The sequence below is a fragment of the Rhamphochromis longiceps genome, linkage group LG12 (genome assembly GCF_057381845.1).
Source record: "Rhamphochromis longiceps isolate RC_006_pf linkage group LG12, R_longiceps_female_GT1.1, whole genome shotgun sequence".
NCBI lineage: Eukaryota > Metazoa > Chordata > Actinopteri > Cichliformes > Cichlidae > Rhamphochromis > Rhamphochromis longiceps.
The window spans coordinates 10,225,248-10,239,352 of record NC_140568.1 but is presented as its reverse complement, the minus strand read 5'-3'; the positions used below and the strand labels follow the sequence as shown (position 1 = coordinate 10,239,352).

Here is a 14,105-nt window from a genome sequence, read left to right as displayed (position 1 = left end):
GTGTCAGTGACGTCCTGGCTTTTGCCGGCTATGAAATAGAAGTTGATTTAAGGAAAAGCAGATGCTGGCTTCACGGTGCAGTTGAACGCTGGCAACGCGAGAGCGAAACACGTCCGTAGGTTTGGTTTATGATACGGCCGTGTTCCGGTGGTGCGGCCATGAAGTGCAGTAGTGGTTGGTGCTAGTTTTAGTACATTGGATAGAGGTTTGACGGTGGTTTGTGGCGTCAGTCGAGTTTTAAGGGCTGCGGTCATAATACAAAGTAAAATTTTAAGTACATAGAGTAACACCTGGTTTATGATGTCAGGTATAACTTCGGGGATGCAAGCATCACTTTTATGATGCGACTTTGCCCCGTTGTGGCGGTCATAAGCGCAGAGAAAGGGGTATTTTGGTCTATGGTGCAGTGTGCTTTAAGAAGATCTAATAGTTGAGCTCAGAGGTTTCTGTGCAAATTTCTGCTGATGAGAGGCGCTCTCTGTGTGTCACACTGATGGTGTAACGCGCTGTGTGTGTAAGGCGCGCTCTGGCCGTGGGTGAGGCGCGCTCTGAGTGTGCTTTTTGTGTGTGTGAAGTCTGAACACAGTGACAGTGACGGTTGATGTGTTTGATTAGGAGGACATTAGAGCAAAGACACATTTTAGGATCAAAGGTTGATGCCTAGTGTACCTGTGGAAATAATTTTGCCCTAGGAGTGGCGACCCTCCTGTTCGTGGACGCGCGGCCAGGACCGGCGGCGTCCGGGTGCCGAGGTGGTGACTTGGGGAGGTGAGGGCCCCCGCATAGCTACGGAATAACACTGGGACCGCAGCGTAATCGCGGGTTCACATTTATTCCGGACTAGAACAAGACACATTTTGCGAACAAAGGTTGAGTCTAGATTAGTAAAGAAATATGAAAAGGTTGAATTCCTCGTTTCAGTGGTTGAAATTGTTGTGTGCCTGTCCCCTGACGAGTGTGAAATTAAAATAAAGAGGGAATTTGGAGCCACATAGAGATAGACGGGCATAATTGGGTGTATTACTCTGTGGTGTAATAAAAATAAAAAGGAGAGATAGTAAGAGGTGTGCAGTGGAGAATTATGGAGGAGTAGAGAGAGGAATGTGTTGGGAGACTGGCGTACAGTTTACGCTGTCAAGGTAGGCGGGTTGCCTGCTTATCGGTTTAAAAGTGATGAAAATGAAATTAAAATAAATCTCTTAGTGTGTTAATACAGGAAGCTGCGGACCTGGACCAACTGCCCCCACAAGCACAGCGGCCGAAGCAAAATTATAGGTAATGGGAACCACACCCAGCACGAATCAGCAGCTGTGAAACAGACAGCAGCGAGGAGAGAATTAGAGGAGAAATTAAGAGAAGTTTTAACACATAAAATTGGGGCCAACGGACTTGTGGAGGTTGGGAAGGCGTCCGGAGCATCACAACAAAAAGGTGAAACAAAAACACACAAGCAGAGAAATCTGAGAGAAAGGCTCCTTTTAAGGTAACGCCTAAGAGAGTTAATCCCATACAGCTTATGACAAAATTTGATCCGAAGTGATTGATGGCCCTAATCACGACCTTTTGACCCCCCGCCCCTCCCCTCCGTGGGAAACCCCCAGCGTGACGAATCGTATCCGGAGAAAGGGGGGTGGGAAACCCCCCGCGTGACGAATCGTATCCTGAGAAAGGGGGGCGGACCCCGGAAGCGCGCCATCTGTTGCTAACCGTAACGAATTGCACCCCGAGAAAGGAGGGGTGAACCCCCGGAAGCGCGTCATCTGTTGTTGGGGGAAAAAAAAGTTTTTAGAGGGAGGGGGAAAACCTCCGGAAGCGCGTCATCTGTTGTTGGGAAAAAAAGTTTTTAGAGAGGGGGAAACCTCCAGAAGCGCGCCATCTGTTGGAGGGGAATAAAAAAGCAGAGAGAGGAGTCCATCACAATTTCTAAGGCACAGACACAAGATGGATTTCCTTCTGCAGCCCCGCAGCGGTCCTGTGCCCGATGAGATCTGCTCTCCCAAAGAAGAAGGTTTTGAATATGATATATTCAAATACAGCATATTTACTATGGAAGGCATCGATCCGGACCTTATGACCCTACCGGAAATACTCCGGAAGTGTCTAGTCATTTTCAGACCTGTTGCATCATGTTCCCTAAGCACAGCGGTGATGCAGCAGATGATTCTGTGATGTATAGAGAGACAGAGCGGATGTAATTTTACTTTCTTAAGCTGCACCGGCGTTTGTAATGGAAATAAAGAGTGACTTCCTGTAGAGATTTCAATAGTATTTTATTTTCCTATAATACAGACGCTGTAAAAAAAAAAAACCTTTAAGATACACCATAGCTTGTGATGAAAAGAAGAACTTTCTATCCGCTTGTAACCTACAGGCTGCCTATGTGTAAAAAAATTGAATAAATATCGCTTAGTGAATACTACTTTTCCTTTTGAGAGTCCTTTTTTTACAAGAGACTGAAAAAACAAACCAGCGACAGGCGATCTTGTTTCACACACACACACACACACACACACACACACACACACACACACACACACACACCTCTGTGGGAAAGAGTCAACCATGAGAGTTTTGTCAACAGCAATTGTCCATTTGGCAAAACAAATATCCGTCTCAAAGCCGTATTTTACCGTTGCAGAAAACAGACGGCGTTCGCAAGAAGGCCCACACACACACACACACACACACACACACACACACACACACACACACACACACACACACACACACACACCCCGCAGGCCAAGGAGGAGTGAGACGGCAGATATCAGGTTTTTTTTTTCTCAATGCTTATATCCTATAACACGCCCTCCAAAAAAATATTATTATTATTATTAAAACATCTATATGAGGTAGGTTTTACGCAACCTGCTCCTTGTCAGACCAAAGTAGAGAGTTTTTTCTTCAATACTTTAACAATAAGTTTTCTCAATATATAGAAAATGTTGATCCGCTGAGGAGTCAACATCCGATATTATCATTGCTTGTAACCCGGTTTCTTACATCTCCCCATAAAACTAGTCTTAGTGGAAAAAAAAGCTCATATTCGAATAAGTTTATTAAAGCACCCCCCTCTGTGGGAAAGAGTCAACCATGAGCCGAGTTTTGTCAACAGCAATTGTCCATTTGGTAAAACAAATATCCGTCTCAAAGTCGTATTTTACCGTTGCAGAAAACAGAAGGCACACACACACACACACACACACACACACACACACACACACACACACACACACACACACCCACCCCGCGGGGCAAGGAGGAGTTTTTTTCTTCATTACTTTTTACAATAAGTTTTCTCAATAGATAGAAAATGATGACGCTGAGGAGTCAACATCCGATATTATCATTGCTTGTAACCCTGTTTCTTACATCTCCCCATAAAACTAGTCTTAGCGAGGAAAAAAAGCTAATATTCGAATAAGTTTATTCCCCTCTGTGGGAAAGAGTCAACCATGAGCCGAGTTTTGTCAACAGCAAGAACAAGGTCAGACAGCAATTGTCCATTTGGTAAAACAAATACCCGTCTCAAAGCCATATTTTACCGTTGCGGAATGGGGGAAAACAGACGGCGTTCGCAAGAAGCCAATCGAAAAAAAACAGCCCACTCTAACTACCGGTATTGTCAAGAGAAAGATGCGAAAAACAGATGCTTCGCTAGACTAGGATAAAATGAGAGAAGAAGCGGAAGGGGAGTCGCTATCTGTGACAGTTCTACCAATCGCGAGGAAGAATCCGTGAATATTATGTCAGCATTCCGTTCAAACAACGACGCCGATCAGAGGGCCATCTCGCCGGATCTGTTCATACCTCACCCCGGTAAGTTTTTTTTCTTTACGACTTTAAATTATATATCAACAGAGATGTCAATAATTTGATTACTTTCTTTTAGATTTCTACATCAATGATTTCACGCAAGTGGACTACGGTACGTTTAAATAAGTATATACCATTTTTTAAATAAGTTTAGATAGACTTGATTTAACCATGCTCTGATACTTACAGAAACAATCGATAATGCAGTGAGTAACAGCAGAAATCCGGCCGTTTTCCGCGGCGAATTAGAAGCCATATCCCCCGCAGAACCTCCGCCGCCGCCGCGTGGAAGAGAAGACGGCACTATTTTCGTCTCCGCATACCGGGAGAACCGCGGAGAAAAAAGTTTTAAAATCGAAGGTAAACAATATGATGCATTATCAGCCATTTTGTTGAATAACAGGATGTGACGGAGTAATCCGAGTGTGCTATACCGCCCCTCCCGACCCGGAGCAGATTTTTAAAAAAGTTTTGCTTTATTTCTCGACAGAGGTAACCGAGAATATACAGACCCCGCCGCAGCGAAAAGAAGAAGAAGAAGAAGAAGAAGACGACGACGTTATTTTCGTCAACGCATACCGGGAGAACTGCAGGAAAATACCTTTTAAACCAAAAGGTAAACAATATGATGCAATATCCGTCATTTCGATAAATATCAGGATGTGACGGAGTAATCCGAGTGTGCTATACCGCCCCTCCCGACTTGGAGTGGTATAAAGCGAGCTAAAAAGTTTTTTTTTTTTTTTTTTTTTTTTTATTAAATCTTTCTCTTTTCTGTTTTATTTCTCGGCAGCCGAGATTGCGGATTTACCTATTCAACCCCCCTCCGCTACAGACAATCGCGCGGAGGAGCGAGGTAAATAAAAAGTTTTTTCATTCTCGAAAAATAGGAAAGAGGAGGTTTGTTTTCTTAAATCTCTTCTGTTTTATTTTCCCCGACAGAGACCGATACAGAAAATCAGACGGAAGAAAATCAGGCTGAGGAGGAACCGTCCAGATCGGCTCCTATCAGGAGAGTGAGAGCTCCTCTCGGAAGACTGAGAGGTAATTGACGGGGGGATGAATCGAACCTATTAAACTTCTCTGCTCTATAAAAAATGTAAGGTTTAAAAAATACATTCTGTCCGTCTTTTCTTACAGCTCGACGGATGCTTCATAAGAAGAGAATCCTTGAAAAACTCGCTTTCATGTACGTCGCAACAGTTCGCACATTTGCATCGATATACAGACACAAGGACCTGTAAAGTAAAAGCATGTAAAAGTCTGTGAATTAAGAAATAAAGAAAATCATGTCGGAAGAACACAGCATTCCTGAGGCTTTGTTGGAAGCCGTGGCAGAATTAAACAGAAACCATGAACATTTAGCCCCACCGTTAGAAAACAATATAGCCCCACCACCACCAAACGACCCTCTACAACCTTTAGAAAACGCATTGCAGGTCCTCCTTCAAAACATTGAAAACGAACGGCTTGCCGGTCTACTGAACTTTGACCCTCTGCAGCCGATAGAAAATGCTCTTCAGCTCTACGACCGGCAGCAGGGGCAGGTGCAGCAGCAGGTGGAGCAGCATCATCAACAGCAGCCCAGGGAGGAGGAGGAGGAGGACCGGCCTGCGGAGCATCAACAAGGAGGAGGAGGATCTCGGGTACAGAACGATGCGGTGACTCGCCGCGAACATTTTAATAATTTCGAAATAAGGCGAGTATTTAACATTCCCTCTCCGGATGAAGCGAGCGACCTCGCTCAATTTTACCTCAACGTCAGGGATAATTTTGTAGATCTAGCGGATAGGGTCAGACCGGAAGTTAGTCGTAACGACCGGGTTCAACTGGAGATCATCAGCGAGCACGCGCGAAATCACTCTGTTTTTAACGTCGATGACGAAAGCGCTGAAAACATTGTACCGGTTTTTGAGGACCTGCTAGCCAGGCTGATACAATCAAACGGAGCGATCGTCGCAGGCTCTCCCCTAGAAATTGTTGTGCAAGTAATTAGAAATCCTAGAGGCGGTGGCAGTAATGACCCGCGTAAAAAGATTCACAAAATGTTAGACGATGAAATTCTAGTCAAAAAGCGACGCTGTCTGTACGTGGTAAAAAACAAAAACGATAATCTGTGTTTTGCCATCAACCTGATTCACCTCACTCAACCTCATTTCACAGATAAACAGGCCCTGGAACGCGGCAGAGAGCTGCAGCGTTTAGCGGGGTTGAGCGATCGCACTCAGGTAACTCTCACAGACATAGGTAAATTCGAACAAATACTAAAACGTAAAATCGTCGTGTTTTACCGCCCGCCCGAGGACAGAACTCTTTCATTAATCGAAACAGACTACCCGAACACGCCTCACCCGCTGTACTTATTCTTATTCCACCACCACTATTACGGGATAAAAAATCTAAAAACATTTTTAGGAATTCAGTACATTTGCGACGAATGTCACCGCGGGTATTATAAAAGAGAAGAACACTTTTGCCAAAACCGCTGCAACCTCTGTTTTGACCCCGCATGCCCCTCTCACTTTCTGGACTCTGTAATCTGTACGGATTGTAACAGATCATGTCGCACACGCGCGTGTTATTTAAAGCACAAACAACCTAGAATTCACTCCGGTTCAGACCTCAGCGTTTGTCAACAATTGTATAAATGTCCGGACTGCAAGCACCTCTCCCGTCGCGGAATGCACAGGTGCACAGCCGCCAGATGTAAAATCTGTCGCGCGGAGCTTCCTCCCGACGACGATCAACACCTGTGTTACATCCAACCTTTGAAACATGAAAACTCTGATAACGCTTCCATAATCTTTTATGACTTTGAAACCTTCCCAGACAGGGAGGGGGCGCACGTCCCTTACCTAGTGTGCACAAAATCTCTAGAAGGAGAAGAGTGGCACGCTTACGGTGTAGACTGTGTTGAAAAGTTTCTCCAAAGATACAGAAGGAAAAAATATAGAGAGACCACGTTCGTTGCGCACAACGCGAAAGGGTTTGACAGCTATTTAATTCTAAGTCACCTGGTGGGGGGTGGGATGACGCCCTCTCTCATCATGCAAGGCAGTAAAATTATATGTTTCACAGAATCCGATTTCCTTCTCAAATTCATAGACTCGCTTTCTTTTCTCACCATGCGTCTCAGCGCTATGCCCAAAGCTTTAGGCTTCGAGGACAAATCCAAGGGATTTTTTCCTCACAAATTCAGCTCGCGGGACCGCTTAAAATACTCGGGTCCGTACCCTCCTCCTTCAGATTACGGGGTGGAGCGCATGTCACCAGCCGAAAGGGCAGAGTTTTTGCGATGGCACTGCGAGGCCTCCCGGGGAGTGTTTAACTTTGAAAAAGAATCCCTGTATTACTGCCGAAACGACGTTAATATTCTGAGAGAGGCGTGCGTAAAGTTCAGAGACGGGTTTATAGGCGAAACTAAAGTAGACCCTTTCAGCTGCGTCACTATAGCTTCAGCCTGCATGAAAGTGTTTCTCACCAATTTCCTACCCGAAAACAGTCTGGCTATCCCCTCGCCCGACAACTACGGGCGCAGGTTCAAAGCCTATTCGCACGCGTCCATTCAGTGGCTGGAGTGGGTAGCTCACTCTCAGAAAATTCCCGTTCAACACGCTCTCACAACCGGCGGAGAGAAAAAAATAGGCCCGTACTTTGTCGACGGATACGCGCTGATTAACGGGGAAAAGTGGGTGTGGGAATTTCTGGGATGCTTTTATCACGGCTGTCCAAAATGCTACAGGCCTGAGGAAATCTGCCCTTTGACCCGCGCTCCTTACGGGGACCTGCACGCCTCTGCCGAAGCGAGGCTCCGGGAGCTGAGAAACGTTTACAGAGTCCGCACGGTCACTCTGTGGGAGCACGAATGGAACGAGATGAAAAAATCGAACGAGGAGGTTATAAATTTTATGCGGAACTACGAAGTCCCGGAACCTCTGTCTCCTCGCTCGGGGCTTTACGGAGGCCGCACTTCGGCCTTGAGACTGCGTTACAGCGCCTCGCCAGGAGAAAATGTGTATTACGTAGACGTCACATCCCTGTACCCTTACGTCAACGCCAAGCGCACTTACCCTCTGCATCACCCCCAAATCATCAGAGAGAATTTTGCAGACCCTCGCAGTTATTTCGGGCTGATCAGAGCCACCGTTTACCCGCCGCGCGGGCTCTATTTCCCCGTTCTACCGTACAAAACCCCCGGAGGTAAATTAATATTCTCCCTCTGTCGCACCTGCGCCGAGACCAATCAACAAAGCGGTCCGTGCCTTCACGACGACGAGGCTAGAGCTCTCACCGGGGTCTGGGTCACCGTCGAGTTTAACAAAGCCTTAGAAATAGGTTACAGAGTGGTTAAAATCACAGAGGTCTGGCACTTTGATAGTAGCAGCAGCGATATTTTCGCCGGCTATATTAACACTTTTCTCAAAGGCAAACAGGAAGCCTCCGGTTATCCTCCGGAAGCTCGCGACGAGGATGAGAGGAACAAATACGTGGAAGAGTACCACAGGCATCAGGGCATACGTTTAGACCCGTCAAAAATAGAGGTGAATCCGGCCAAAAGACAAGTTTCGAAATTGTGTCTCAACAGTTTCTGGGGAAAGTTTGCTCAGAGAGCCAACATGACTCAGACCGCTCTGGTCAGAAAGCCGAGTCAGTTTTTTAACTACGTCTTTTCAGGACAGTACGTCTTTAAACACGTCTCTTTTTTAAAGACCAAAAAACAGGAAGTGGCTTTAATTCAGTGGAGCTATAACGAGCAGTGCGTGATACCTCCCGGCGCTACCAATAACGTTTTTATCGCCGCTTTCACTACAGCCTACGCCCGCCTAAAACTCTACGAGTATTTAGAAAAATTGCAGCGCAGCGTTCTGTACACCGACACCGACTCTCTGATCTACGTAGTGAAAGAGGGGGAGGAACCTTTAGAGCTGGGTAACTATCTAGGGGATCTCACGGACGAATTAGACGGGGACACCATCCAGGAATTTGTCTCCGCGGGTCCAAAGAGTTACGCCTACCGGACCAGAAACAAAAAGAAAATGGTGGTAAAAATGAAAGGAATAACGCAGACGAGAGAATGTTGCGAACGCGTCAATTTCGACAGTATGAGCGGGTTGGTGGAAAGTTACCTTTCTGGTATGAAAGAGGCGGAGCTCCAGACCCCTCAGAACGGAATTCAGAGGGATAAGAGAGGCTTTGTGCTCAAAAACAGAACATTTCAGAAAAAGTTTCGCGTGGTTTACGACAAGAGACGTCTCTTTCCAGACGGTACAACTCTGCCTTTCGGGTACTAGTGTTTTTGTTTTCTTCTAAAAAAGAATGGAGGAAACTGATTTTGATCACAGACTGAAAGTGCCTTTTTCCTGTCTAGTTGTGGGTCCTAGCGGGTGTGGGAAAACTCATTTTGTAAAGTGTGTTTTGGAAAACTGTGAACGCGTCATGGATACTGTGCCCGCGAATATTGTGTGGATTTATACTTCTTTTCAACCCATGTATGAGGAGCTTTCAAAGACCAATAAAAACATTAAATTTATCGAAGGGCTGCCTGATTCTTTTGAAGATTTCCGAGACGTTCTGGTGGTGCTGGATGACGTCATCTTTCAGGCCTCGGATCACCAGGAAGTGGTTAAAATTTTCACTCAATACCGCCACCATAAAAACGTCTCGGTTATGATGCTGACCCAGAACGTTTTTCATCAGGGTAAATACAGCCGCACCATCAGCTTAAACTCCAATTATATGGTGTTGTTTAAAAACCCCAGAGACAAGCTGCAGATTGAGATTTTGGCCCGTCAGATTTTCCCTTCGCAAAAAACATTTTTCTCAGACAGTTTCAAAGACGCCACCGAGGAGCCCCACGGGTATTTAATCCTCGATCTCACTCCTTCGTGCCCAGAACGCTACAGAGTGCGCGCCGGTCTGCTTCCGGGGCAGTACCCCGTCATTTACCTGCCTAAACCCAAGTAGCCATGTCTCAGCGTATAAAAAGAAACGCAGTCTTACTGCAAGCTCTGTACCACGCGTCGCCGCAGAAACGCAAAGACATTCTCGCTCACAGCTCCCCGGATTTCCTCCAAGCGCTGTGCGAGATAGCTTTAAATCTTTTAAAGGGAAACATACCTCTTTCCGCTCCTCAATACCAAAAACTGAAACGCCAGAAAAAGATCATCAGGCTGCTGGCCGACAAGAAAACGAGTTTAAACCGTAAGCGTCAAGTTTTAAAGAAACAAACGGGCGGGTTTCTTTTCCCTCTGCTGTCCGCAGCCGTACCTATTCTGGGGAACCTGCTGGGAGGAATATTTCAAAAACGCTGAGATGTTTAAAAAAATGATTCTCGTTCCCTCTCACGAGTTGAAAAAACTGACCCGGCCTACCGTCAGAGAAACTGCCAAAGACGATTTGGACGAAAAGATGAAAGCCATACTGGAGGATCCGCGGCTAAATTCGTATGAAAAAATCAAAAGATACGAGTCTCTGCTGCGGAGATATCTCACACTCTCTAAACAGGACCGGGACGAGGAGAGTAGGGTGACTTTCCACCTCCCGCCAGAGGAGGCGCAGCAGCAGGTGCAACAGCAGCAGGTGCAACAGCAGCAGGTGCAACAGCAGCAGGTGCAACAGCAGCAGGTGCAACACCAGCAGGTGCATCAGCAGGTGCAGCAACAAGTGCAGCGGTCCAGAGAGGAGGATGATGAAATGATGGAAGAAGTATTAAAATCCTTACCCCCTCGAGATCGCAAAAACGCCCGCTACATTATGCAGAAATTACCTGAGGGTGGAGGAGGATGGACAAAGAGGGGTGAATTTGTTTACAAGGGGGATGCGGTGCGGGGTTCGCACATGATCGATCTATTTAAAAACCTCTCCCTCTCTTTTAAAAGTAAAAACCAAACGCGACCGAAAGGATGGAACGCGTTTTTAACTACTTTGGTCGAAACAAACATACCCTCATCCTCAATACATAACCGTAGAGCTCGCGACCAGTATGCGCGTCTTAAATCTGTGGAGGAGGAGGAGGGAGGACAGACACCTGCGCGAAGGGGGAGAAAACCTTCTCGGGTCAAAATAACGCTTTCCCCGACCTGGACCTCTATGTAAAAATCAATTGTTTTTTTTTGTTTACAAATGAAATAAAAAAAAAAACGCTGCAACAAACTTTTTTTTGTTTACGTTTCTTTATTCGATACACACATCTTTAAACTTTTGTAAGGAGCACGCCACGTGATGACCTCTGCGAGAGCGAGCGGGGCAGCGTCCTTTCAGAAAGTCAGACACCATATCATCATTTTTAAACACATCGTTATAGTACAGAGAAAGTATTTTACCGACGGATAACCCCTGAGCCTTGTGACATAGATAAAAAATGCAATGTTGCCCGCAAACGACAGACATAGGGTGCTGAAGTTGACGATCGTGATAGAGTATTTTGTCAGAGCGGTCTTCCAGAAACTCTGAGATGACCGAGGGATAGTGAGCAAAGTCGGGAGGGAATCCGTAAGAGTCAAAAAAAGTGGAGGAGCCGTCCTTTTCCAGAGTCAGAGCCAGCCAGTGTTCTCCCCTCAAGTGCGAGGGGTGAGTGTTTACTATAAAGTAGGCGGGGGGTTTAAAGTCGCGCCTCAAAAAGGCCAGCTGGTCCGAGGCCCAAACACCGCAGAAAACGTCTCCCAAGGCGCGATGTAGAATGTGCTCCAGCTGAAGGTTATCCATGTGTGTATATTTTAGTAATAATCCACCAGCACCTGTCTTTTAGAGTCAATCTCCAGAATTGAATCGTAGCAGGCGTACACTATGAGAGTTGTGGTTTGAGGTAGAGGAACTCTGAATCTCATCTCCAGCCTCAAATTCCCGTTGGAGACGGGAGACAGGGCGTCAGCATCCTCGCTGGGTTCCAGATTAAAGGCAAAAAGGGCGTACCCTTCGTTAAATTCCCGGCGATCGATGCTCAGAGGTAAATCTTTGAGGTGTCTCCCCGTGGCGGAAAACATGTGATAAAACTCCCTGACCGAATTTCCGCGGTCAAACTGTGGCTGGAAAGCTTTGGCGGGCACCTGCCTGCCGTCCTGACACAACGCCAGATACTCTACATCGTTGTGTCTAAAGTTGAAAGGCGACAGATCCCTCCTCCCGGTGAAGGCGTCGTGATGAACCATGCCCAGGACCACGTATTTTGGCATGGCTCCCAGAAAGAGATTCTCTTGGTTGCAGATCCTGGAATTTTCAGGGATGGAGTAGGTTTTCACAGAAACGCGCGAAAGAGGATAGAGGGCGTTTCCTTTCATCAGGGCCGCGGCGTGCCCCAGCCTGACGGCCGGCGAGACAGTGACCTTTTTAACAAACAGAGAGGCCGAAGTTATTTTCAGAGCAAACTGCGAATCCCGAGTTCCCATCAGACTGAAGGCATCGCTGTTGCGTATCAATTTAATTCTCAAATCCACAGAGTTCAGCAGGAGCCTCTCGCAGAAGAAAATATCTGCGTGGAGGGGACCCAGCAGGTCCACTTCTCGCGACTCGGCCGTGAAAACGGCTCTCTGTTTTATCCCTCTGTTCGGCCCGTTGCTTATAACTATAGAATCCATGTCTCCGGCAGTGTCTTTGTAAAACAGACCGGCGCTGAATTGACTCTTTAGAGTGTCTTCTGAAAAGTTGAGCAGCGTCTCGATCATGGCCCTGTAAGGATGGGTGGCGCTGGACTGCGAAATCAATCGATCCCCCAGAATAACGTCGCACTGACTGAAAATTGTGTTGAGAGGATAATTGATGAGGGCTACCCCCGCGTCGGGTGGGATGTTGCTCCCGTCCCTTTCCGTAATTTTCACTCTCAGATGGAGCATGGTGTCGTTCAGATCGAGATACTTTTCCCCGTCTCCGGGGATGAAAAATTCAATGGGTGAGTTGTCGTTCAAAGCAGAGAGGGGCTGACATTCTTGATATTTTTTATCCTCTATGGATAGCTGGGTCATGGGAGCCGAAAATAGATCCAGTTCGGCAAGGGTGCATTCGGCAGATTTCTTGTGTAAGAGAGACATTTTTTATTTATTTATTTATTTTCTTCTAAAATATGTCAGAGCTCCTCTGGGGCTTCCTTCTCTTCCCGCTGCCAGCCTTAACTGATTTACTTTTTACTCCGACGCTTTTATTTTTAATCCGCTCGCCCGGAGGGCGTTTCCTCTTCCTGCGGGAGAGGACCATCATACCCCCCGCCCCCTCCTGGCGAGGCTCTGTCAGCTTACCCATCACTCTTTTCACAGCGTCTGTAGCGATATTGGTTGCGGCCGTTTTCAGGTGAGGTTTAGCTACGGCGAACCCGGATTTGAAGAGAGGAGACACGAAACGAAACAGTCTGGAGAAGATGGATCCTATCCCTCTGCCGTACATCACGGGCGCTCCGTAAAAACCCGGAAGGGAACCTCCCACCTGCCCCTCATAATACCTCACAAAACGGTGGGGGTCCTGCGGAAGACGCGCAGCCATTGTCAAGCCGGTTTAAAGTGCAGCTTGACTATCGTTTTCCCGTAAACAAAATCCACGAATCTGTCGCGGTCCGTTTTAATTTCTACGCGTATGGTTTTAATGTATTTTTTAGAAACGCGTAAGTAATGGACCGTATTATGTCTGATGCTGATCACGTCTCCGTAATCGCCTTTCACGTTAAGGACGCTGAGCAACGGTGAGTAACTGTCACCGACCGGCTGGTACTGAACGATGTCGGTGTAGAGAAACAGGTTATATACGCCCGCGTTCATATCGCACGGATACGGAGTAGAGCGCTTTGACAGAGTCCACCACTCGTTCGTTTTCAATCCCAGCATGTAAGCCAGAGGAGGGAAGACCTTTATTTTATGGCTCCCGACTCCTTTGATATCCAGACGTTTGGTGACGTTGTTGAATGAAGCCTCGAAGGACGGGTCGTACTTTTGGATCGCTGGCACCAGGTGATCCAATAGATCTTTAACGCGTCCGTAATGACCTCCCCTGCCGAATTTTAAAATCACCAGGGGCTGATCTTCCTCCGTCGTCCGCATCAGCTCCAAGTAGGAGGCGTCCGGCGGTAGATTGTACCATGTGCGCGGATAAATGAATTCGCATAAGCCCACGCTCCATTCTCCGGTCAGCTCGAGGGGTTTGGCCAGATCCACCGTGTAGCAGCCGCTGGCGTTATCTTTAAATAAGCCCTTGCTGGCGTTGGAAGGCAGGGTCACGTAAAACCCTTCGGACTGCATGATGAATTTTAAAAAATGAGCCGAATGATGCGAGGGGTCTCTTTTTTTATACTCCTACCACTTCCGAGGCTT

At 46.9% G+C, this 14,105-nt stretch overlaps 3 protein-coding genes across 3 annotated transcripts in view; 1 reads left to right on the top strand and 2 right to left on the bottom strand.

Moving 5' to 3' along the window:
* The window catches only part of LOC146656917 (kelch-like protein 10), a 59,948-nt gene that overhangs the window by 21,835 nt on the left and 24,008 nt on the right, over nt 1–14,105 (bottom strand). The gene's annotated exons all lie outside the window — the stretch shown is intronic.
* Nucleotides 3,747–5,109, top strand: LOC146656920 (uncharacterized). The gene is made up of 7 exons (XM_085426763.1): nt 3,747–3,819; nt 3,893–3,928; nt 4,006–4,176; nt 4,307–4,432; nt 4,610–4,672; nt 4,759–4,860; nt 4,957–5,109. Exons 1-7 carry the CDS (start codon nt 3,747–3,749, stop codon nt 5,058–5,060), a joined length of 675 nt encoding a protein of 224 aa, XP_085282889.1. The 3' UTR covers nt 5,061–5,109.
* On the bottom strand, nt 11,532–12,919 carry LOC146656919 (uncharacterized protein F54H12.2-like). The gene has a single exon (XM_085426762.1). It carries the CDS (start codon nt 12,837–12,839, stop codon nt 11,532–11,534), a length of 1,308 nt encoding a protein of 435 aa, XP_085282888.1. The 5' UTR covers nt 12,840–12,919.